Genomic DNA, 24083 nt, shown 5'->3' on the forward strand with positions numbered 1-24083 from the left:
AAACTATGCAGTAAGTAGGTTTAAGATGCGTTAAAAGTAAGATACTGCTCCTGAAATCTTTATTGTACTACATGCTAACTCACTTGGATGTGAATTAAAAAACAAATACTCGGAAGATAAAGGTGACTTTTATAGTAACAAAAATAAGAAAGACACTAACCTAGGATTACTCACCGGGAGGATTTGAAAGAGAGCCAAACAGAACTTCTAGCAATGAAAACGTAACAGCAGAAATTGGCAACTCGGATCAGAGAAAGAGAAACCTGATAACCTGGAAGCAACAGCGGAGGGGGTGGCCTGAATGCACCAGGGACGAGGGGAGCGGGCAGAGGGGGAAGGGCTCCGTTCATCTGCTCAGTGTCCAGGGGGTGGGGAGGGGTCGTTAGGGGCGCCCACGGCCGAGGCGTCTCCAGGACTGACTGACGGGAAGGATCCCCCGTCCAGAAGGGGGGATGAGACCCGAGCAGGAAGAATCATTCGAGACACCCACCCCTGTGCACACCAGTGAGGCTGTGCGACGTCCGAGACCAGCAGAGAGCTCTGATAGCAGCTGGAGAACACGGTGTGCAAAGGAGCCGGTGAGCCAGGCACTGGCTGCTTCGCGGCAAAGAGAGCAACGGGACAGGGTGTGATTGTTTCAATGTGCCGAGAAAGTGACGGCCAACCCAGAGCGGCACCCCTGCTCACTCACGCGTGAGGGTAAAATCACGCCTTTAATAAAAGCAGGCAAACGGGGGAAGGTGACAGCTGTGTCCTTCTCCGGGGAAACGTAAGGGGCGTGCTCGTGCTGAAGGCACAGTGGTCCCAGGTGACGGTGTGAGAAGCAAGAAGAAATGAGCAAAGAACGTGAATGCAGGAAAGGCCACAGAAACAGGGACCACAGAAAACCACGGTAATGGTGTCATCCCGGCGAAGCTAAAGGAAAAGCAAGCAAGAGGCATGAGCTGCCGGTCAGGGATTGCACGTGACCCGCACGTGACCCGGGAGGGGGCTGGAGGGGGGGCTCCCAACAGAGCAAGTAAACACGCAGGGCACCAGGCACAGGTCCGTTACGGGAGGCATGTAGCTTTTCTGTACAACCACGTCCAACAGGGTGTCGTTTAGTCCACGGCCCCACCTGGGTCCGGGGGGCGGGGGGGAGGGAAGAGGCCACTGATCACATCACGGGTACGTGTTAGTGTGTGTAAGGATCACCACTGGAAACCACAACCAGCTGTGTAGCCCTCCTACGCAGCGGGGACAGATGCGACGCGGGGAGCCCCCCGTCAGGTCGTCACGGCGGGAGGAGGCCAGAAGCCGTTGGTGAGAAAGTGCTGCGGAAACCGGGGGAGCGCAGGGCAGGGCGAGATGTGGACGCGAGTGTGGAAAACGCGGCAGAGCAACAAAGGACGTTTAAGGACCAGAGTCTCCACTTAAAGGCCACACCTCGGACTGGCTATAAAAATCAGAATGAAATCCAGCCCTTATGCTGAGAGAGGAGGGGGCTGGAAGACAGGAGGAGAGACAGACAAGCCAGAGCAGGAGCCTCAGGACACGGTCAGTGGTCCGCACCACGTGCGTGAGCGGGAAACCGTGGCTGGACATAAAGGAGGGCTCTACGGAGTGATACAACTTTCAATTAATTCACCGAAAGGACAGGACTTAAAATTTGTACACATTTGGCGAAATTTGCTCAACACGTAGGACGTGAATGTCGCCAGAACCAAAGTGGGTGGACAGAGGCGCGCCGTGGGAGGAGAGGGTGGCCCGTCTTCCTTAGAGCAGGCAGAAGTCGACAGAGAAAACCAAATGTGGACGCTACAACAGGCCTGGAGGAGAGGACAGAGCCCTGGGAGACGGGCGGAGGACGCGTGCTCCTTCCAACACACCGGGAGCGTCCTCGCAGACGGACCGCACTCCGGCCGTGGAGCGAGCGTCCCCGCAGCCATACCTCCTGCTCCTGCCACTGCACGAGCCGGAAGAAACTGGTAACAGACGAGAGCTGCGAGCCTTTAGGTTTGGAAATTCGAACAAACAAAAACCCCCACACCCACCAATCACGGGTCAAAGAAGTCATCGACAGAACTCAGGAAATGCTCAGAAATAAACAGTAATCAAAGCGGCACGTATCCGTCTGAGGCACACGCAGGTCAGAAAAAGCAGGTGCTCAGTTTAAGAGGTGAGCGACAGGACAGAGCAGGCCCGGACAAAGACGTGAAGAAAACACACAGAAAAGGGGCAGAAACATATTCTGGAAAAGAAAAAGGACACTGGAGCTGAAAGCTGATTCTCTGAAACAACTTAAATGGACGGGTCGTGGCGGGACTGGGGGAGGCTGCCACCCAGGCACAGACGCGGAGCCGGGAGGTGAGGGGGCCACGGCTGGGGTGCCACAGGCAAGAAGAAACCTGGCTGAGGTGGATGAATCTGCTACGGCGTGACCTCCCGGCACTAACTCGAGAAGGGACAGAAGTGACGCAGTCAGTCACCTAGAACCTTCCTGCAAAGGAAACCCAGGGCGCAGGAGAGCCCTCCAGGCAAGAGATTACTCTGATCCTGCACTCGCTCTTCCGGAGGACAGAAAAGAGGAAGATGCCTAAGTGTCCATCTGTCCACCCACCCATCCATCCGTCCAGCTGACCACCCGTCCAATCCCCTGTCCATCCGTCCGTCTTGCCATCCACCCACCCCACCCATCCGTCCAATCTCCCCCTCTACGAATAAGCGGGAAAACTCCAGCCTAGTAGAAAACTGGGCAGGAGCCATGAGCTTCACCAGAGAAGAAAGCACGGGCTGCCAACAGGTCCCCGAGGACAGGCTCGGAACCGGCAGGTGATGAGGAAACGGCCCACCCTGCCCGGGGTGCCGTTCGCCCCTCAGGCGGGCAGAGGTCGAACGTCAGAATGCCGAGTGCCGCCGAGGCCCCGCGCGGGGACTTGGCGGGAAGCTTCGACCCGCGACAGCCTGGTGGGTGCCAGGTGGGGACATGTGGAATCAGAGCCACAGCGGGACGGTCCCCCCAGCCGCTCCCCCCTGGCCGGGCCCCCGTGTGCGGACAGCAGCGTCCCCGCGGGCAGCCTGCTCGGCCAGGTCCTGTGTGGACGGCGGTGAGGGGCGGAGCCCGGGCTCCATGCACCGGGTTCGGGTTTTCACAGCCGCGCAGCCCTGACTGTCCTGCCCGACTCCAGTATCGTCAGAAACTTCGATCTCCCTCCCGCTTTTAAGAGAAAAAGGGTTTCAGAAACCCAACTCATTCCGTAAAGTCTCACTCTGACGCAGAGGGCTGCATCAGGGCGAGGAAGTCGTGACTGGCTCGGCTCGGGGTGGGGGCTCCTCACGGCCAGTCTCCGGGGCCGGCTGGCCCTCCAGGGGCTTACGTCACCCTCCCCTCACAACAGCCTCTGCCATCGTCCCCTCCAAGCGCTGCGGTGCGCGCGTCCCTGCGTTGTCCCCACCGCGTTCCCGTGGCGGCTCCCTGTCCCGGGCACCCCAGGGGATCAGCCTGTGGCTCGACTGCGGCCTGGGGCTCGCTCTCCGTCCCAGCTCCTGGCGAAGGCTTCTGGAAGGTGAGGTGTCTGCGTGCTTGCATGAGGAGCACATGGGGAGGACGCGTTCACCCCCCCCGCCCCGTGCTGGCCACCTTGTCCCTTCTCTGTCATGAAGTTACGCGAAATTCAAGGGAAAGATCCCGAGAAACCTCGGGGCAAAGCACCGCCCGCGTCCTGGGCTTGCACAGAAGCCCGAGGGGACGCCCCTGGGGAGAGTGGGCGGCTCCTGTGGGGTCTCCGGGAGGAAAGGGGTAAAGGGACAGAAGGGAAGCAAGGGGACAACGCAGCATGTCGCCGGCGGCACGTGGTTTGTTCCCGTGACGACCAGCGGAGAGCTGCAAGGCCGGTGTGAGGCCGTGCTGAGGGGCAGAGGGTGCCGGCCAGGAGCATCGCCCTGCAGGCTGGCCCCTGGTCAGCTGGGCCCCGAGCAGTCACCCAGCAGCACCCGGCACCGGGCTCTGTTCCGGGGCCGGAGATGCGAGGCTGCCTGCCTCCAGCCTTGGCGTGGCGAAAAAGGGCCGGGAAACGGGAGGAACTTTAGGACTCAGAGTGTTACCCCCTGACCAGTTGGGATTTTGTTCTTTCATTTACTATTTGCGGGGCGGCCCGCTAAGTGCGAACCACTGTTCTACAAAACCGGGCTACGTCGGTGAACAAAGCACACAGCACCCATCCCCCAGCCTTAGGGTGCCATCCTAGTGATGGGGAGAGACCGCCAGGTGAGCCAGAGCTTTACTGGAGGAGTAGATCCAACAGACAGCAGGGTCGCGGGACACAGGGTGTGGTGGGGGGACTGCCGTGTCCATGCAGTGGCCAGGGTGGTCCTGGGCAGGTGCCCTCTGAGCAAAGACCAGGAAGAAGCCGGGAGGGCGGAGCCACGGCGCCCTGGGGACGTGACAGGCGTGGCCGGGCAGGGGGAGGGGGCAGAGTGGTGGAGGGGAGGGCAGGGCAGGCTGGTGCGGGGGTGGGTTGTCCTGTCCACCCTCGGGGCATCAGTGACCTTTCTGGAGATGGGGCCAGGTGGGGGTGCAGGCATCGGGAGGCTGAGGTGGGGAGCAGAGAAATGGGTGGTGGAACCCCCCCCCCCAACAGAAAGGCCGTCCAACACGAGCGGAGGGAGGGCGGCCCTGCCCCCCACGTGCCAGACTCACTGAGTCCCCGGGCCTTTGTGTCGCTCAGCCGGGGAGATGTGTCACTGAGCTCCAAAGCCTCGTGCCCGCACTGTGGGCCTCCTCTGGGAGACGGCTCTTTTTTTGGGGGGGAGCAGATGGGCCGGCTGTAGACAGGAGACCCCCAAAGCCGCCCTGATGCCTGGGTCCGGAACACTTCAGAAGCACACCTTAAGCTTAGTCTTTAAAATGCTGGCCTCAGCACAAGTGAGCAGGAAAACACTCTGTGTCCCACTCTGAGGATGACAAGCGTCTGGCCCTTGCAGACCGTTCTTGGTCTGATGACAGCTGTTCAGGGCTTCAGCTCCTGAGTCTCGTTAGGAGGGGAAAGCCTTTTTCTGCTCCACAGTCTGGAAGTGCCGCTCAAGAACCAACAGGTTCCGACGTCCTGAGAAAATGGTGCTCAAGACGTCCCGGCAGAACTTGGGTCGTTGCTCGTGCTTTTCCTCACGTGGGAAGATCTGCGTCGGCCGGGAGAACTTCCACGACAGAGGCGCCGGGGCCTGTCCACGGGTGCGCCCGTCCCGTCCACACTGGGAGCCTTTCTCCGGCCCGCACCGGGCCGCCAGAGCCCCCGCTCAGCCACCCGGCCATGGCCCCGGCCGCGTGGGTCAGCTTGGCAGCCTTCTGGCCCTCGCGGTCTCCTTCCCGCTTCTGAGTCCAGTCTGCCAGCACCCAGCAGGCACGCCAGGCCTCCTTCCTGCCAGAGGATGTCACAGGGGGCCCACCTGTAGCTCTGACCCCCACACCAGGCCCTGGCTGTTCTGCCGGCCCCTCCCGGGCCCAGGTCCCCATAGCAGTGCGCCCGCCTCTCTGTCCCCCGAGGGCGGTGGGTCCCTTCTCTTGAGGGAGACTCCAGCCTCCTTGGCCTCAGCAGGGCTGCTCCCCAAGAACAGATTTCAGTCTTCATCCTTCCAAGGACACAGGCACCCTGACCATGCCCCAGGGGGCTCCCTGCCGACCGCCTCCAGAGGGGCCTTCAGGGGCCCTGGGTCGCTCCCTGGTCACTCTTTGAGACTAAAGGGAGTCACGTGCCAGTGACATCCTCAGCCAGATCCCTGCTGTCCCCGAGCATGTCCACAGCTGCTCACGGCTGGGGCCCAGGGGGGACGCTCCCCACGGCTGTCCCCAACTGTGGCTGTTTTGGGGGTCACCTGAGAAGTCAGTGGTGGTTCCTCGGCCGTCCTGAGCGTGGGGAGGGCTGCTGTCTGCCCGCTCGGGCTGGGCAGCCGTGGTGCGTGGAACCGTGGCAGGGGCGCGGCCACAACTCCCTAACCGTCTCTGTCAGCGGCCTTTTCCATAGCTCTTCCGGGGAAAACACAAAGGCTTGTAGAACAGGAGGGGCTGGTTTCCAGCAAAGTTTTTGAAATGCAAACACAAGCCACAGGAGGACTAAGAACTACAAATCACGATTCCTTTTGAGAAAATTGGTCAAGGGCTCAGACACACAGCCAGCACCGCCTCCGCTAACCCACAGCCCGGGTGAGGTGGGCTCCCCACGTCTCGTCTACACAGCGGGCGGCAGGGCCCGGCAGTGGGGCTCGGGGAGCTTAGTGGGCTCTGGATGGTGCCTGCGGGGGCTGGGGGGACCACGTGTCAGGCCCGGGCAGCGGCCCCATCGTCCTGGGGAAGCAGTGGCTACGGGCTCAGGGCGTCCCCGTGCCTGCAACGTCGCGGAGCCTTCTCTAACAGCTGCTGGCGGCCCCCTCCCCAGGCACGTGCGGGGCAGCCCCCTGGGGGTCCCTCCAGCCGTGCGGAGGACCCGGTCCCGTGTCCTGGGACTGACCCCGGAGAGCTCCCCCGTCTCCCCTCTCCCCGCACCCTCGCCCCACCTTCCGTCTGGCTCTGTCCTCGTAGCTGCGGCTCCTCCTGGGAGAGGGGGAGTCGTTGAAAACAGCACCCCCCGAAGGTGAGCCCCGTGAACAGTGTTTCTTGCTGGCAGGGCCACAGTGGGAGCGTGGCGGTCAGTAACGGAACCTGCTGGACAGGCAGCTCACGGGCCCTGCTCAGCCGCCACCCCGGGAGCGGAACCAGGCAGCCTGCGACCGCGTGGACCCTCATCCTCGTTCTACAAAGGGGGCCAGGGAGGGTCAGCCTGTCACCACACGCCCTTCATCCCACTGTCACGATGATGGGGCGAGGAGGGCACTCTGTGCCAGGGCAGGTACAGCTCTCCCCGCTTCTAGAGCACGGCGCGGGCCCGCCCTTCCAAACGTTGGTCAGCGGGCGACTCGTCACCCGGGCCCCGGTGCACACAATCTGAGATCCTGTGTCCCCCACAAGCGCCTGCTGGCCCCCCCAAATGGTCACTGCGGGCCTGAGGGGGACTGACAGGGAGCGTGAACACGTGTGTGAGGGCGTGTGCAGGTGAGGGCGCACGTGAGAGAATGAAGACTGGCTGTCAGGCTGTCACTGTCTCCCCGTCCCTGTCCCTGTGTGTCTCTGTCCCCATCTCTGTGCCTCTGTCTCTCCTGGTCTCCCTATCTGTCTGTTCCCATCTCTGTGTCTCTCCGTGTCCCCATCTCTCACTCGCAATTGTTGTGACCACTGGGAGCGGTCGCACCGGCTCCTTTCCTAAGCGTGAGGGTGCAACGAGGGGCCAGATCCCCCCACACCTTCCTCAACGCCGGTCTCACCTGATCCCCCAGCATTCTCCACCGATCTTAGACGTGGGCCGAGCGGCAGTACATAACTTTGAAATACCCCATGATTAAGCAGAAATTGCCCAAAAAACCCTACCCTTGTGGGGGCCCGTGCCCCGGGCCCCTCACTGCTGCAAGTCAGACCGGAGGCCTCGGTGCCCACCTGCTGGGCTCCCCGCATGTCTGCCTACACCGCTTGCTCTATGATACTTATGCGGCACATTCAAATGATTTTCCATCGTCAACTGTCACCGGTGGTTGCGAAAACCTAAAGCTGGAGCCATCACGTAAAACGGCTCTCAGGAGCAAGGCCGGACTTCAGATGGCCGTCGCCCGGTGGCCCAGGGGACGGTCCGACCGCTTGTCTGCAGGCCGCGGCGGCTGCGTGCCAAACTGTCCCACGCGCGGAGCATCAGCCCGGAAAGCCCGCAGGGAGGAGGAGCGGGGCTCAGTGCAACTTCCTTGCGGGAGAAAGACTTTCAAGAGACCTCGATACAACTAGTGCTTAAGGAAAACGTCTTCGTAGAAGGGAAACGCCCAGGGAGCGGGACCAGGCCCGGGCTTTATCGTTGTGTAAAGCGACTAGCTGTAACAATCGACAAGCTTCAGGATGGTCTGAGTATATTGCTCAGCTGTTCTTAAACTCTAGCACACAGTCTGGGGGCGCGGCTGCTTTCTGTGAAGAAAGGGTGGTGACGTGTGGACACGTTAAAAAGCAGGCCCGTCTTTTACTCCAGAACAGCCCAGCGCGTTGCTAACAACCTGACCGGAAAGGAGGTCTGCCACCAAGCTCCGTGGTCTACACAGCACGCGTGACAAAAGGCTGTCAGGAGAACACAGAGCCCCCTGAAGCCCACCGCCCACGCCCCACCGCTGGCCACGGCCCGGGCTCCACGGGGCACGTGGAAGCAAGTCCTTCCGGGAGCTGGGTGCCGGTGACTCTGGCTCCTGGTCCTACTCACCCTGGTGCCCCTGGTGGCGAGGGTCTAGACCCTGCTCCTCCAGACCCTGAGCCCGGCCATCCAGGGCTGCTGGGCAGGAAGCACGGGAGGGTCTCCACCACTGCGGTCCTAGGACAGCCCCCTGGGCCAGCGCCCTCCTCCGGGTGTGTGGGCCCAGGACCAAGACGCTGTGGTTCTCCTCCCTGCTGCCACACCCCCCAGGGTCACCTGCCTTCCTCTCCTTGTTGGCCACCTCACCCAGAGGACACACACAGGGCTGCCCGAGGATCGAACCCCCGACAGGCCGTGCTCACACGTGACCCTGAGCTCGCGTGGCTGCAACTAGGCCTTGGGGTTCAGACCTCACGTTTGCCTCCAAATGTCATCCTGTCAGCCCCGTCCACCCCGAGCCTGGAGGGGCACAGGCCACACGTCTCACCCTGCCGTGTCCACAGCGTGTTGCTGACGGCTCACCCAAGTCAAACGGAACAATACTGACCGCCAGTGGCCGGAGGACAGAGCCCTGCATTCTGTCACTGGAGACCTGTCTGCGCTCTGTCGTCCCACCGCGTCCCGTGGGATGCAGTCAAATTTCACAAGCGCCCTCAAGTGCCTGCTTGAGCCCCACTTTGCACCTTCCACTGGAGCCCTCCTCAAACGCCGTGCGGGCCCTGTTGCCCGCTGCGTGATCCCGACGGGGGTCTAGGAGGGCAGACGTGCGGCGGGCCAGAGCCCGCTCTGGGAGACGTGCCTCCTGGCGGAGCCCTAACTGGCTCAAGCTCCCAGGCTGAGACGCGGCGTCTACAGCACAAGAAAGGGGCCTCGACAGGGGCCTTCCTGGGCCAGGCAGAGGCAGCCCCACACGGGGGAACCGGCCGGTACTCCGCACAGCACCACCCTCTCCCTGGGCTTCTGGGCCTCCCGACAGAGGGCTCAGTGGAACGGGAGGGGGGCCCTCCCCACCAGGGCCTGCTTGACTGGAGCCCAGAGCAGAGCCCGACAGCCACAGGGGCCGTCTCCGCCTGGGCCTCCCGCCCCAATCCTCCGGGCCACCCTGCCTTCCAGATCTTCTTGGGAGCGCCCACGAGTGGCCCGGGGATCAGGCACCACTCCGGTCAGGCGGAGTCCTGAGCCGTGCGTCCTCCAGCCGCAGTTCGGGGCCTTGCCACTCAGGCTCCTCTGACTCCAGGTGAGCCGGGGGAGGGAGACCCACACGGGGACGGCGGCGTCCCCACGGACGCCCAGGGAATCCGCCCGGCTGGAGCGTGTCCTCGCGCACTGCAGACCCGTGGGTCGCCTCCGGACGTCCCCCACGTGGGCCCTGTGTCTGGTGAGCCTGGGCCCCCGGCCCCTCCCTGCTGTAGGTCGGGCCTGTGATCTAGGGAGCCCCGCCTGTGCTCCCCCAGACACCGGCCGGCTGGCCTCAGACCGCGCGGCGGTGCCACAGCGAGCGACGAGAACAAGCAGTGCTGTGAGGGACCGGAACCCGCCCCGCGCTGCTCCGAGGCGGTCAGGACACAGGCGTGTGACCCCACGTCCAAAGGCCCGCGGATGGCTTTGAAACTTCAGGAAGAGCACATTTCGGGAAACCAAAGTGGGAACTACAGACCAGTTTCGGGTCTCACTTCAGACGCTGCAGGAGGCACTTGCCCGCCCGCCCTCCGTCCACCCACGGCTGGGCAGCTCTCCCCACCTGCGGCCCCAGCCGGGCAGGGGCAGCCCGGCCCAGCATCGCCCTGGGACACAGCGCTCCCGGGGACACTCTCCCCTGAGCCCTGAGAAGCTCCCTCTCCGGTCCAGACCCTCCGAGCTCAGCTGTGCAAGCCAGCATCCCCCTGACTTTGTCCCGTGGCCTGGGTGGGGACAGGGCCCCAAGTCTGGGTGTTGCCGGGACCCCATGCCCCAGTCTGCAAACCTGCACGGTGACGCTGCCCCCAGAACTTACCTTCGAACCCCTCTGAGAAGGGACTGTCCACGGAGGAAGTGGGGAGATGAGAAAACCCACACACAGAGGCGGGTACCTTTACAACACAGGACCCCAAGCCACCTTTACAGAGAAGAGGGTTCTGGGTAGCCCTTCAGCTCCCACCCTTCCAGCCATGACCAGGGCACTGTGCAAGTGTGCAGCGGTCCTGCTACGGGGTGCGGGGGGGGGGTGGGTGGGCAGACATGACCCCCGCCTGAGTACAGATGCACCAGAGCCCACAGGTCCGAGCCCCGAGCCTGTGCACAGAGCAGCCGCGGACGCCCTGCGCCTCCTACCTCGTTGCCCAGCAAAGCAGAAACACATGCTTCCGAGGCGTCGCAGATGGCCGTGAGGTCGTGGCCCCCCTCCAGGGCCAGAACAATCCGGCCGCCAGCCAGGCCCATCAGCTGCTTCGTCAGGTACCCGAAACCTGCAACAGGAAATGGGAGGCGTGAGCGGAGGGCGAGGGCGGGCCGCGGATCAAAGCACCCAGAGACGCATTACATCACGTTACAGAGACCCAGGGGGCTGGCGCTCTGAAACACATAATAGAAGCCAGGTCTGATTGTAATAAATTCATTGAGGAATTTCGGTTTGGGATTCTGTTTGATCTGTTCGAGAGTAGGAATTACGGTTTGGTGCTTTGATTTTATAATGCCGCAAATCATCTCGTTTGGGGGAAAGGAAGGAGCCCCCGGAGGAGCCCCTCGGTTGTCGGGCTGGGGCCACAGAAGAGGCACCAAGAATGTGCCCCTGAGGCTGTGTCCCGGGAGCCTCGGGGCCAGGGAGAGGCGCGGGGGTCTGGTCGGCCGGTGTGCTGGGCACACGCGTGTGCACATACAGTCACGGGCACACGCGCCATGGTGCGGGCCCCTCCCGGACTCACACACCACGTCTGGCGTGTCTGGATTTCATCAGGAGCCACAACATGCCCTCTGCACCCACCTCCCCTCCCGCCAGCAGAAAACGCACGACGGGTAGTGGTGATGACCGTCCTCACCGGCACGTTCTGATGTTTATTAGAGCTGGCGAAAGCCGTGCCGCCCTCAGCGGCCCCGTCACAGGCCGCCATCAGCGGCCCGGGCCCAACGCTGGGCCACGACCTCCCAGAGCCTCGGCTACATCTCTGACGGGAACGGTGATGGGGCCCCGAGGCTGCCCGGAGGGCCACAGGCGCCTCACCCTTTACTGCACTTTCTACAAAGGGAAGGTCTGGGGCAAGCCTGAGTCGGGCAAGTCCGTGGGTCCGTGGGCACCGTTTTTCCAGCAGCACTTGCTCATTCTGTGTCTCTGCGTCACATTTTGGTAATTTTTGCAGTATTTCTAACTTGTTCATCATCGTCACGTTTGTCATGGCGATCGGTGGTCACAACTCCCGCAAAGCCAGCAATAAAATAACTTCTAATTAAGGCACATACGTGGTTTTAGACGTGACGCTATCGCACGCCGAACAGCCTACACGGTAGTGTAAACTAACTTTTATCTCCAACGGGAAACCCAAACGTTCCACGGCCTTGCTCTGTCGTGGAGGCCTGGGCCTGAACCCACGTGGTCTCCAAGGGGAGGCTGTAAGTGGAGAAGCTCAGAACACGGCCAGCAGCAGGCTGGCCACGCACGGAGGGGCGCTGGGCGTGATGCTACGCTTGGCCCTCTGCCCGGTCGGCGTGTGGGCCCCCGGGCCCCGAGCCGGCATCAGGGAGGGCTCTGAGGTCTGTGCTGGGGCACGGCCCCCGCGAGGGCCACCCTGTGCATCCACCGTTTGCCCTGTGTTCTTGGGGGCGGCAGGCACGGTCACGTTTTTGGTAAGATGTAACACGGACAGTTTCCTCCTATCGTTGCTAAAGGGGAGGCTTGAAATGCAGAGCACGCCTAACCGTAAAAACAGCAGAATCCAGACTGTGTTCCTGGGCGATCTGCAGACCCGACTTACATCTGGCGGAGAGGTTGTAGCCGCCGAGTGGCGTGGGGTGGCCCTCCACGGCGTCGAAGCCTGAAGACACGAGCACCACGTCTGGGGCGAACTCGCTGGCGATGGGCATGACCACGGTTCTGCGAAGGGCAGGAGAAGGCGACACTGGGTTAGCTGAGGGGGCACGGCCGGGAGGAGACTGGCCCATCTCCCACCCGGGTCAGCAGAATAAGGGCTCCGCACGGGGGCTGGGATCGGAGGACTCGCACCCAGGTGATCACGGCTCATTTCACAGCACCCTCAAAGCCTGAACCACTAAGCCCCGACGTGAATGCCCAGGAAAGCCACCACACAGGGGTTCTGGAGGAGGCTGGTTGATTATGTTGGGGGACCTATAACCCCCGCAGCACCAGCCACCCAGACTGCTAAAGATCTTCCCCATGCCTCATTTTCAGTTCCCTGTGGGTGCGGTCTCGCTCCTGTAGGTGGGGGTGCCTCTGTTCCCCCCATCTCCCTTCACGTGCCCCGGATTCAAGACAGGCACAGTCACCGACTGCCCCCGGCACCAGGGACCCACAGCTGTGGGGCTGAGAGGACAGGGAGCCCCCGAGCAGCCCTGGCCCGGAGGGGGGCCCCGCTCGCTCCTGCACGCCAGCCACAAGCGACTGGATGGCCGGCAGGCACACGGGCGGGGGCGCTCAGTGGGTTAATCGGACACCTGGGATCTTTACGGGGACACCAGATAAGCACATTTAAGAGAACGGACGGGCTAAAGGTGCAAACACCCACCGAGAGGTCCAGTGGTTTAGTTACATTAGGGAAATGAGGAAAACGGCCCCATGAACAGTGGAAACAACACTTAACACAAAACAACCACTCGCATGTGGTCTAATGACACCCGCCCGGCTACAACGGAGGACGTGTCACAACAGGAAGCTATGTGACTTCATCCGTCACTTAAGCTTGCTCTATTCGATTCTGAATCCATCACCAGACTTCCTGGGTCTCCCTCCTCCCTCTGGGCGAGGCGGACCCAGGGGCCGGGGGCCTAGAGCAGGCTGGGTGCGCCTCCGCGGAACTCGTCACCTGGGTTCCCCCAGGGTCGTGCAGGCTGGACCACATTTGTGCTGCACCAAAGGCCACTTCCTGTCCTGCACCTTCCAAAGGCCCACAGGCCCCACTGCTCATCTCGGACTCTCAACTCAGTCAAACGGGTCTCCGGAGGCCCACCCGGGCCCTTCTCACGCCTGCTCAGCGGGAACACCACGGCCAGAGGGCAGCAGGGCTGGTGGGAGAGCCTCCAGTCTCTCATGCTTTGTGTTATAAAATAAAATTTGCCACGAAATGCGCCACTTAAGTCAGCAAAGTCAACTCCATAAGGCACCAGCTTGGGCCAGCAGAACCAAAAATGAACTGCTTCTCCGTTCGGGAACAACTCTCAGACGTGATCGCATTGAGACGTCCCTCTGACCTCAGGCAGCGGAAGTGACGAAAACCTCAGCGCACGAGGTTAAGACCCGCAGGACGCGCACAGGCCGGTGCCGGAAGACCCACAGAGCGAGCCCGTCCGAGAGGAGGGCGTCTGTGATGTGGGAGGAGCCCCCGGGCTTCCCTCTGATCACGTCAGGCACCGAGAGAGTCCGCCACCGACTTCACCCCAGGCCCTTGGCCGGCCCGGGAGCCCGCTTCTGGGACCTCCCACTGGGCAGGCCCAGAAGATCAGGGCTGGCTTTGGAGGCTCTCGCGGCTTCTACTTTTCTTTCCTCTGAGGCTGGGCCCCGTTCGTACAGCTGTGTCCGGACCGCCTCAGCCACGGGCTGGTGAGGGCAGCTTCCAGCAGGGTCGGCGCCGTGGGGTCCGTCCGTCAGGGGTTGCAGGGCACCGCACGTGAGTCTGGACCAGCAGGTGTTCCTGCCCAGGGCCCGAGAGGAAACGGAGTCTTTGGGCCACGGGGCCTGTTGCCACCACCCAACATGGCCCTGGTCGTGCGAAAACAGCCCCAGCCACACGGGAACACATGCGCGTGGCCTGTTCCACTCAAACTTAAAAAGACACGAGGTGGGATTTGGCACACGTCCGCTTCAGACTCTGCCGCGATGACGTTGCTAGCATCCTTCACACCAGACACCGGCCCTGGATTTGAGCACCTTTCTCTGTGCCCGCTGGGACGCTGCAGCACAAGCCCTCAGATTCCGTGAACGCAACGTGCAAACCGCAGTCTTTACACAAACCGTCCGCTTCAGCACACGCGCCACGGCTGGGGTTCGGCGCCCTGCCACGGAGGCCGGAGGCGAGGAGGTCCCGGTGCTCGTCCCGTGTCCACGTCACGACCAGGGACGCACTCCGCCTTCCCACCCACACAGGACGGTCCCCTCTGAGGACCCGGGTCGCCCGCGGTGGCTCTCGGCGGCCCCAGGCCGATCGACACCTGCCTGCCAGCGGCTTTCGCTGAACTTTGTCTTCAGGCAGAACAGTCTCAGCCACGTGCCTGGCTCATCTTGGCGATGAGAACCACGGACGTTTTCTGTAGATGCCGGCTCGTTCACAAAGGGCTCCAGCAGCCGTTTTGAAGCCAGCGCGTGCTGTGGGCCTCGCTCTCTGCTCTGAAGGACTGCTGAGCTATTTTGTTCCTAATCCCCCCGCCACAAAGTTAACAAGAACAGCACGGGAGGAAGTTAATACCAAGACAGCGCCCGGCGCCCACGCTGGCTGTGTGGCATCACTGAAAAGCCAGTGAAAAACAAGACGCGAAACAGGCTGACCCCATGTGTCTGTGTGGGTGTGGGGGGCACAGGCCCATCGGCCACGCGCAAGCGTGGGCAGCTGATGTACGAGCACGCACTCTCGCTTTACTTCCGGCTTTGGAGCCCCGCAGGTTGTGATCTCAATCACCTGCCAAAGCCACGAAAACCAGGCGTGGTGAGTGCCAGGCGGGCGCACGGTGGGTCTCCAGGCCGGTTTTCGGTAGGTAGGCCCTGGGAGAGGTCACTTCCGCTCCACGGGACTCTGCTTCTCGGCCTCTAGGAAAGGAGCCGGATGTGCCCTCCTGACGGTCCCATCGGCCTTCTAGAACCCCCACGTCATCATCCCATCCAGGACCCCCGTGCAAAACATCTATGTTTCACGGTGTTGCAGAGAAAATGGGAATCTGGCCTCAGGTTTCATTTCTAGAATGAAATTTTAACAAGCAACTTGATCTCTGAAAACAAGATGTCAATATTTACTGCAGGCCTTCTGTCAAATCATCACTTTAAGGTGAGCGCTCCTGTGGGGCCACCGTGGACGTTCCTCAGGGCAACGTGAAGGCAGAGGGGTGAGGGGGGAGCTTCCCAGAGCCGCACGCTCCCCACCGTCTGCTTAGACGCGGGAGGAGGCGCGTCTCCCAGAGAAGAGATGGGCACGTGCCCGTGACTGGTGCACCCCTTACTGCGGGACAGCAGAGGGCACCCGGTTCTCAGGAGCCACACCGCCGGGTCCCATGGCCCCAGAGCCCCCTCGGCATGGCCTGGCCCTGGGGGCTGGAGCTCAGATGGAGCAGTGCTGAGTGACAGAGCCTGGCGCCTCGCTGCACGCTCGCCCCGAGCGCACCCCACAGGAGGCCCTGGCACGCCGCCCCGCTCCCTTCCCGAGGCCTCGGCAGGGCCGAGGCCGGCGCCCCCCCTCAAGCCTGAGGCTCACCGGCCACTCTGCGCCCGCCAGCTGGTGCACACGTCTGTCCGTGTCCGCACCGCGGATCTCCGCAGAGGACGGCTGCGTGCCCAGGATAGGCGCAAGCTGGCGTGGTGGGGTAGCGTGAACTCGATCTGCTACCGTGGGGGACGCTCGCTCCCAGTCCCGGCTGCCTTGTGGGAGCGACAGCCAGGCGGATTTACGGGCACTTACACCTAACAGAAACGTTCCTCGTAAGCCACCCCGTGACGTCTGGTTACGCAAGGCGTATAAACTCGCCACCTGCAAACCCCACAGGGGAGTCCACGTGCAGTAACCGATTCTGCCCTTGGTTCCTGCTTCTGGCAGGAAATGGCCTTTCTGGTTTGTCCCTCAACCAGGGCCCCACGCAAAACCCACCAAACTCGCGGTGGTCACGAGCCTCGGGCCAGGGGCGCTGCCTCCAGGGCCCGTGCCCACCTGTGCCCGAGAGCACCTGGGGAGCTGGGGGGTGGCCTCCATGTGCCCCAGGAGCCTGGTCCACACCACCGACCCACACACCTCCCCCGTCACGTGGCACCCGAGGGCTCTCGCGACAACACCTTCTGCTCGGTCCTCGTCGCGTGTTTTGGGTTCGGTCCTGAAGTTAAAGGTCTGCAGCCAGAGTTGACGTGAGCGGGAGTTGCCTGACGGACACACAACAGCTGTTGCTGAATCGCCCGAACCGGTTTCACGGGAGCTCGGTGCCCTGGGTGTCTGATGACACGATTTTAACAGCCGTGGCATTTTGGTAACTGAAAATTCCTACTGCTGGATGCTGTGCACATCCTTGCCGTGAGGGCTGGCGTGTCTGCTCTGACATCTGGATTTGCCACCACCTGCACGCTGGGCCTGGCCTCTGGGGCTTCGGGGCGTCAGGGCTCCATGTTTTGAGAGCCACCGAGATCTGTCATTTTCACCAAGGTCACCCGGAACGTGGCTGGAGTGCCTGCCCATCCAGTATTCGAACGCTGCTGGGAGTCAGGGTCAGAGCAACGGTAACAACGGGAACCACGGGCTCTGGCCTGGCTGTCCCTGACGGTCACGTCCACGGCCGCGTCCTGCTCCTTCCACTCCACAGGCACCGCGGCCAGCAGGAGTGAGTGGGTGGCTAGGGCAAAGCCGGACACTGAGGCCGGGCCCTCACCCGCCCCCGTCTCCTCTACACCTCCAGCTCTGCAACCCCGCCGACTTCCAGGCTCCCTGCGCTCTGTGAGCCCAGACTCTGCCCTCAGGAGGTGGGGATGTTCCTCCACTCCCCCTGCTGCCTCCTCAGAGGGCGGGGAGGTCACCTTGCTCTGAGCCCCGCCCCTCCCTGCTGCTCCTGTCTGGCTGTCATTTGCAAAGTGGGGCACCCAGCTCTGCTGGCTTCTCTACACCCTTCACCATCCAGGGCCTTGCCAACACAGTGCCCGTCCCTCGCTGCCCACGGCCCCACTGCCACCGTCGTCTCCAGTTGTGCTCGGGCTCCCCAAGGCTGTCGGGCCCTGACGTGCTCCCAGCTCTGTCCTGACACGCTCCCCGAGGCTGCCCTGCTCCGACGTGCTCCCCATGGCTGGTCCACCCCGACAGACGGGCTCCCAGCTCTATGTCCCGTCCCGATGTGCTCCCAGCTCTGTCCTGCTCCTCTCCTGGGGCCTGTCCCCGGGCCTGCGCTCTTGGCCACCTGCACCCATCTCAGCGCTCCCCTGCAACTCCCCAGCACGGCGCACCCCTGGGCACGAGCAGCAGAGGCGGTGGGGCTGCTGAGGACGCCACACGGACCCACAGCCGGCCTGAGGAGCAGGTCTCTGCCGGGCTGCGCATGACAGTTCCGTCCCCCCAGGCACCGCGGCCCAGGCCTCTCCCAGCTGCCCCCCTCTTCCTGCCGCAAAGCCAACCTCGGTCTCTGGCTCAGTACCCTTGTGCTCTCTCCCGGGTTCCCGCCTCGCTCTGGGCAGGACCCTGGCTTCACCCCGGCACCCGACTCCGAGCCACAAGTATGAGCTGACCGCTCTGTGGCCGAGTCCTCATCGGGGCTCCCGCAGCACAGCCGTGGAACACTCAGACCCGCCGTGTTGGTCACCTGGTCAGAGCCCCTGACACGCTTGACCGATGGGGCCATGGTCCCGGCCCCCAGAGGCGGCCCCCGACACAGGCAGGTCTGTGTTGGGAGGTGTGCTCCCGCGGGGATGCCCCCGCGAGCAGGTGCCCGAGTACGGCTGTCACTGCACCCGCCTGCGAGCCCCACAGCCTAGGGGCCCTGCTGTCCCTCGAGGGCGGGCACCAGGGCTGGCTCAACGTGACCTGCCACGTTCCGCTTCTAAGTCACCACGGAACGTCCTCCGGGAAAGTTTCCACACGGGAAGGGGTGTGGACGCCCTCCCAGGGCCATCCCTGCCTCTAGCAAACGAGGTCCGGGGGTTTGGATCCAACGTCTTCACAACAGCGAGGCCTGGACTCTTGGAGCCTCTGTGGACAGACCCACGCGGTGGGCGCCTCCGAGCTGTGCTCGCCCCCATGGCTAACACGGGAAGCGCCAAGCACATTTCACAACAAGTAAAAATTAAAAACGATTTTGTAAAGAATTTTTCGTTGGGAAGAAAAAGGAACAAACTCCCACAAAACAGCTTATGAAGTAACATAAGCTCCGAGAGCCTCCGTCCTTGGGTCACGCTTGAAAGGTTGGCGAAAAGGACGTGAATCTACCCAGTGGCTCAGCTTAAAGGCAAATCGCGACTCGTTAAAAGATTAAAGTTACCACTTCAAAATATCCAGTTTCACTGACATCTCTGATACACTTTATAAAAGCACATTTAAAGCGAAGCTGTGATCTAAAAGCACACGTAATCCCAGTTTCGCTTCCCGAGCGCTGACACCGGATGGCAGGTAGGGGAGGGGTAGGAGAGCGCATCCTCTCCGTCCGCCAGGGCCCTCGGCCCCTGCTTCTGCACTTCAAAGCCCGTCTGGCACGGGCTGGTTTGAATTAGGGTTGCCTTTTGTCCTCGAGTCTGAGCCCCAGGAGAAAGTGCCGCCACTTCTGGATTTCATTAGGGGCAATTTTCTTATCTCTTCTTCATCCCAGGCTTGATCTCCTGAAACGCAACGTGGCAGGCCGTGGGTCTGAGTAACAAGGTGCTGCCTCTAAGGCCCGCATTGTCCCCAGGGGCCCCCAGAAAGGGGGAGACGCACAGAAGAAAGGGGAAGACGGATCCTGACCCTTCTTCCCCCAGCCGATCGATGCCCAGGGAACCATAAATTGTAAACTTCAAAGTGCTACTTTACATTGAAATCAATAAAAAAAAAAAAACAAAACCAAAAAAACCCTGAAACAATTTTCCTTTTCAAAGAGGCTATTTAAGCTTTAAAAAGTTCATTTGATAAGGTATCATCATGTACGTGCTTGGCAGAAGATTAAAACACAACGTCAACAGCAACTCGGAGAGAAAGGTTCATCTTAAAGGCTGGCCCCAGGCAGGCGGCTGGGGGAGGGGGGTGGCCCGCGGCCGGAGGGCCACCTCCCGGTGCTGGGCGTCCCCGTCTCAGGACCAGAGCACCCAGAGCACCCAGTGAGGCTGAAGCCCGGCCGAAAGCAGGGGTGACATGAAGTACAGAGCTGCCCCCACTGCTGCGGCCAGCCCAGCCGAGCACAGCGCCGCCCTCTGCCCGCGGCGTGCCCTGGGGTCCCTAGCAAACCAACGGTCCTCACGGCAGGTGCCCAGACACTTTACTTTCCAAGTGGCCTTCCGAGAGGGCTGGTTCTCGGGCTGAGGGGTGACAAGGTGGCACAGGCGTTCCACGGACGGCAGCGAGGCCCCCACTGCGGGCGCTGCACGGGCTCGATTTCGTGACGTGGATTCTTAACCAGGCACACGGGCAAACTGCCAGATCCCGTACCCACTGGGGGAGTCCCTCTCCCTTAAATTAGGCACGCGATTGTCAAAATTACATTATATCTGATGAGGGGTAGGAAGACACATCAAAATTAAGTCAATGAGATTAAAGGAAAAAGTGACCCGGGGAAATCAGGGCAGAGAAACCAGCTGGGGAGGTGACGGACGCGATCGTAAAAATCAACTTCGTTGCTGGAGAAGCTAACCTGCTGCCTCGACTTAACCAAATTTGAGCCGTTACTTCCGTGAACCACGAGCAGCTGGGAAGGAGCTTCTATCCACACAGCGATGCATCGTGCCAGAGCCAAAAACCGTTCCGAGTCTGGGGAGCGGAACTGTGTTCGGAGACGAGCGTGAGGGGTCCCGTGGCCCCCGTGGGGTCCCCCGGAGCACACGGCGGATGCTACGGCAGAACGTGTAGAGACGTGTCCTCCTACGGAGCCACCCCCGCCAGAGACACACATGCACACGCTCTCGCAACTGCACACGTGCCTACACGCTCACAGCCCTGTGCACGTGGATACACGCACACGCATGTCCACAGAGACACAGGCATCACGCGTACACACGTGTGCTTTATATTTACGGCAGAAGGAGAGCAGGGAATTCGAGAAACAGGCAGGGAGGAAACTTCACGGGGCTCCAATTCCCAGCGCACCGACCGTGTTTTCTAACGACGACCGAGAGACCTAGCACGCTGAACAGCACCCTTCTCCTCACGGGGCCCTGGGGCCCCAGAGCCCCACATTCTGGGGAGAAGGGAGAGGCCGCCACTTAAAACAAGCGGCAGAAAGCCTGCATTGCCGAGGGTCTGTGTTTGGTCGCAGGAACTCCTTCAACCTGGCCCAGATCAAAGGAGAGATCACCATTTCATGACAAAGCAAACACTCTGTTTAAAGGAACCGTCGCACAGCTCTGTCCTAGCGGGGCAGACGGCGGCCACGCACCTCCCCAGAACCGCAGCGGGGAAGGCGGGACACGGATTCCTGCCTCTCATTGTCCCACAAGGACTTCACTGGAAGGAAAGCTGGGAGATCATGAAATCTTTCCGAACCAAGCATCCACCTTTCTGAGCCCTGCACTGAGGTCCTCACCCGGGCCTCAGTCACTTCCTTACCGTCAAAACCCAGAAGGGTTCCCGTGTCTCGCTTAAAGCCCAAGACGGACCCGCTGCCGAACAGAGGTGACAAGACAGTCTCAGACTCCAGCTGAGGCTCTGAGAACCAACTAAGAGAAAAGGCTGCTACAGAAATGCCCCCCTGTGCGGGGCCCCTAGGGATGCCAGGGGAGGGGCCTGCCCGAGAGGGGCCTCGGGGTGCGTGTGTGTAGGAAGAGGAAGGTCCAAGAACATCAGTAAAACCGAGCAAGAGCTGGGGACACTGATGTGGAAGCCCCGATTGTCTGACAAGTGCCCTGTGGGACAAGAAGCCGGGACACTTACCTGAAGGCCGCCAAATACTCCGCGTCTCCCATGGGGGGATCGAGGCCACCAGTGAAAGCCATGTTGACGTTGAAGCCCACACCTGGGCCTGTGCCCACCTGAGTGGGAGAGAGAAGCTCGTGTCACAGGCCCTCAACTGGAGGGCACCCGGCCCCGGTGTCACAGGCCTGGGGCTCTTGGCTCAGTGGCCCGGCAGCAAAGCCTGAGGCCTGTGCTCCCCAGCATGTGCTCCCAGGGCCCCTGACACGAGGACCCAACAACAGGGAGAGGGCTCTCGGCCACCTGTGCCTGGAGGGGTGTGGGGCTGCCCTTCTCTCTTGGCCGTGGCCCAGCAGTGTCTGAAGGCCTGTGGCTCTGCGGCATAGACACCAACAGAGGCACCGAAATGCGAGTACAGGAGGCTATCCTTCCCTACCTCCTTCCAGGAAATAAGGCCCGGAGTCTGATTAAACTTCTCCCCTGGGTGTCGGGGCCTCTGTGTTCAGAGCGAGGGCAGGCTCTGCCGGGGGCTCGGGGGCCGTGAAGGAGCCTGTGAGCCGCCAATCCCCCCTCCCGTGTGGCCCCGGACAGCTGAGGGACAGCACGGCGCCCTGCCCAACGGACGGACGAGAGGAATGGGCAGGAGGAAGGGTGCCCGGGCTCTCTCACATCTGCCTACGTTGGAGCCAGACATGATGGCCAGTCTGTCACTGGAACCGCAGGCCAGATAAAGCCCCCGTGGGCACGTGATGGAATTCAGCCCACGCCTGCCTGCCGTCGCTGGGATGAACGCGAGCAGGGAGGCCTGGCTTGTGCGTGCGCAGGGGCTGCGCACACTTGCCCTCTCACCTGCAGAGCGGCCCGGCACACGGGCGGGTGGGTGGCCCCTGCTCACCTCGTCTGGTGCCCCACTGCCCGGGAAGAAGTTGCCATCGTCATAGCGGTGAAGGGAGATATAGAGGACGTTGGGATCGTTGTAGAAGGCCTGCTGGGTTCCATTTCCGTGGTGCACGTCCTGGGAGGCAGGGAGCAGAGGACCCAGCGCTAGCAGGACGCCTCTGGGCTCCCAGCGTGGCCGGGCGCCTGCGCAGGGCCCCGAGGGAGCAGGGCCCAGGGACAGAAAGTAGAGCCCCAGGCTGCGTCCTCGTCTGCCTCCCTCGCCCTCGGCACTGTGCCACAGTGCAGCTTCCGGCAAGGGGGAAGAGGCCGGCGTTTCAGCCCCACCCAGAGGCCACGGTTTCCCAGACAAAACCGTCCGGCCACTGCCACGTCTGTGAGAAGGGAGCGGACTGCAGCCGTTCCCCTTCGAGCACGTGTGAGGTGTCGGCTCTGTGCCGGACACTGGGGTGCAGCAGGAGGCCATCCCGTGGGGCCGGGAGGGACAGGTGCACACAGCACGGGGGTCCCGGGCCCCAGGCTCGAACAACAAACTGCTTTTTTTTTTTTAATTTTTATTTATATTAAAAAAAAATTTGTTTAAGTTTCTTTCTTTCTTTGGAGAAAGAGACAGACAGCATGAAGGGGGAGGGTCAGAGGGAGGGAGAGAGGGAGAATCCCAAGTAGGCTCTGTGCTGTCAGTACACAGCCCGGTGTGGGGCTCAAACCCGCGAAACCACGAGGTCATGACTTCAGCCGAAACTAAGAGCTGGACACTTAGCTGACGGAGCCGCCCGGGCCCAAACCGCTTCTGATCACGATGCCTGCGTGTCAAAAGCACAAAAGTGGGGCAGGGCAGCCAGGCTTCCTCCCAGGCCCGAGGCCATGCACGGCCCGGGTCAGCACTGGAGAGGCCACCAGGATGGGCAGCCGGCTTCACACGTGTGAGAAGCTGTGGGCAAGTCAGTGATTTTACAGCCTGGGAACTGCTTAGTATCTTTGTTATTTATAACAGTTGTCTGTGAGGAGGGCTTGGGTGGCTCGGTAGGTTAAGCGTCCGACTTCGGCTCAGGTCATGATCTCGCGGTGTGTGGGTTTGAGCCCCACGTCGGGCTCTGTGCGGACAGCTCGGAGCCCGGAGCCCGCTTTGGATTCTGTCTCCCCCCCTCTCTCTGCCCCTCCCCTGCTCGCACTCTGTCTCTGTCTCTCAAAAATAAACATTAAAAAAAGTATGTTAAAAAAAAAAAACGTAAAAGCTATCTGTGCTCACCACAAGCGATGTGGCAGGACAGACACCTGATCCCATCAACCAGAAAGCCACCACAGCTGAGCAGACATGCACCAAGGCTGTGGGGATGGGAACCTTCCGCACCTGATGCAGCCCTGCACACGCGTGTGCCCTTTCCCGTGGGGGTGCACACCGGGGTCAGCAGCCCTACAACCATCGACTTCCCCCCACGTCCTGGCCACGCCTGCGTCGTGGACCGAGGGGATGTTAGCCACGTGGTCACGAACCACTCCACACTTAACACCTCGGCAGCACCCCTAACTAATCCTCTGGGAGGAGTGGAGGCCGGGCTCATGGGGACATGGGGACGAGGACCCGAGCACGCTAAGCACGGCCTCTGCCATCTACACGCCCCTGGCCAGTGCCCGGCACCTGAGAGCTTGCCGGTTTCTGCTGGGCTGGGGTTTGGTGTTTCTTTTCCCAAACTGGGAAGGAGTCCGTGGCACAAAGGATCATCCCCCCTGGGTATCTATCTGCTTTTCTTCTCCCTTAAAAATTTTATAAAATAAATCATAAATGCCAAACAGAATGAAGGAGGATTAAAAAGTAAACACCGTCCATGTCCATCCCCGGGACAAGCATTTGTGTAACTGCTTTTGGAGCTCAGCCATGACCTACAGCTCTTACACCGCAGTTCACCCCCAAGGCAGTGGGGCCAGGGGGAGGCGGCAGGCCCGGCAGGAAAACGGGGCAGCGGCTACACGGGCGTAATCACCCAGTTTTCATCAGGAGGGTCTGACACGCACATGCCACGTCTGGCCGTGGGAGAGCCTGGCCCAGGCCCTG

General features: G+C 61.6%; 1 protein-coding gene across 10 annotated transcripts in view; it reads right to left on the reverse strand.

Moving 5' to 3' along the window:
• The window catches only part of HDAC4 (histone deacetylase 4), a 253583-nt gene that overhangs the window by 8010 nt on the left and 221490 nt on the right, over positions 1–24083 (reverse strand). For 7 of the 10 annotated variants that reach the window (XR_006205794.1, XM_042950747.1, XM_042950746.1 and 4 more), the window contains exons 20-23: positions 22029–22148; positions 21155–21252; positions 12176–12294; positions 10542–10675 (exon numbers count right to left, since the gene is read on the reverse strand). Coding sequence is in view for 9 of the 10 variants with exons in the window: in XM_042950747.1 (XP_042806681.1) it covers positions 10542–10675; positions 12176–12294; positions 21155–21252; positions 22029–22148 (471 nt within the window). In the remaining variant the exon portion in view is untranslated. Of the gene's footprint in view, positions 1–10541; positions 10676–12175; positions 12295–18112; positions 18916–21154; positions 21253–21982; positions 22149–24083 lie in introns of those variants that run through there. The other 3 variants (XM_042950750.1, XM_042950752.1, XM_042950751.1) reach the window with 3 other exon arrangements.

Source organism: Panthera leo, chromosome C1 (assembly GCF_018350215.1).
Source record: "Panthera leo isolate Ple1 chromosome C1, P.leo_Ple1_pat1.1, whole genome shotgun sequence".
NCBI lineage: Eukaryota > Metazoa > Chordata > Mammalia > Carnivora > Felidae > Panthera > Panthera leo.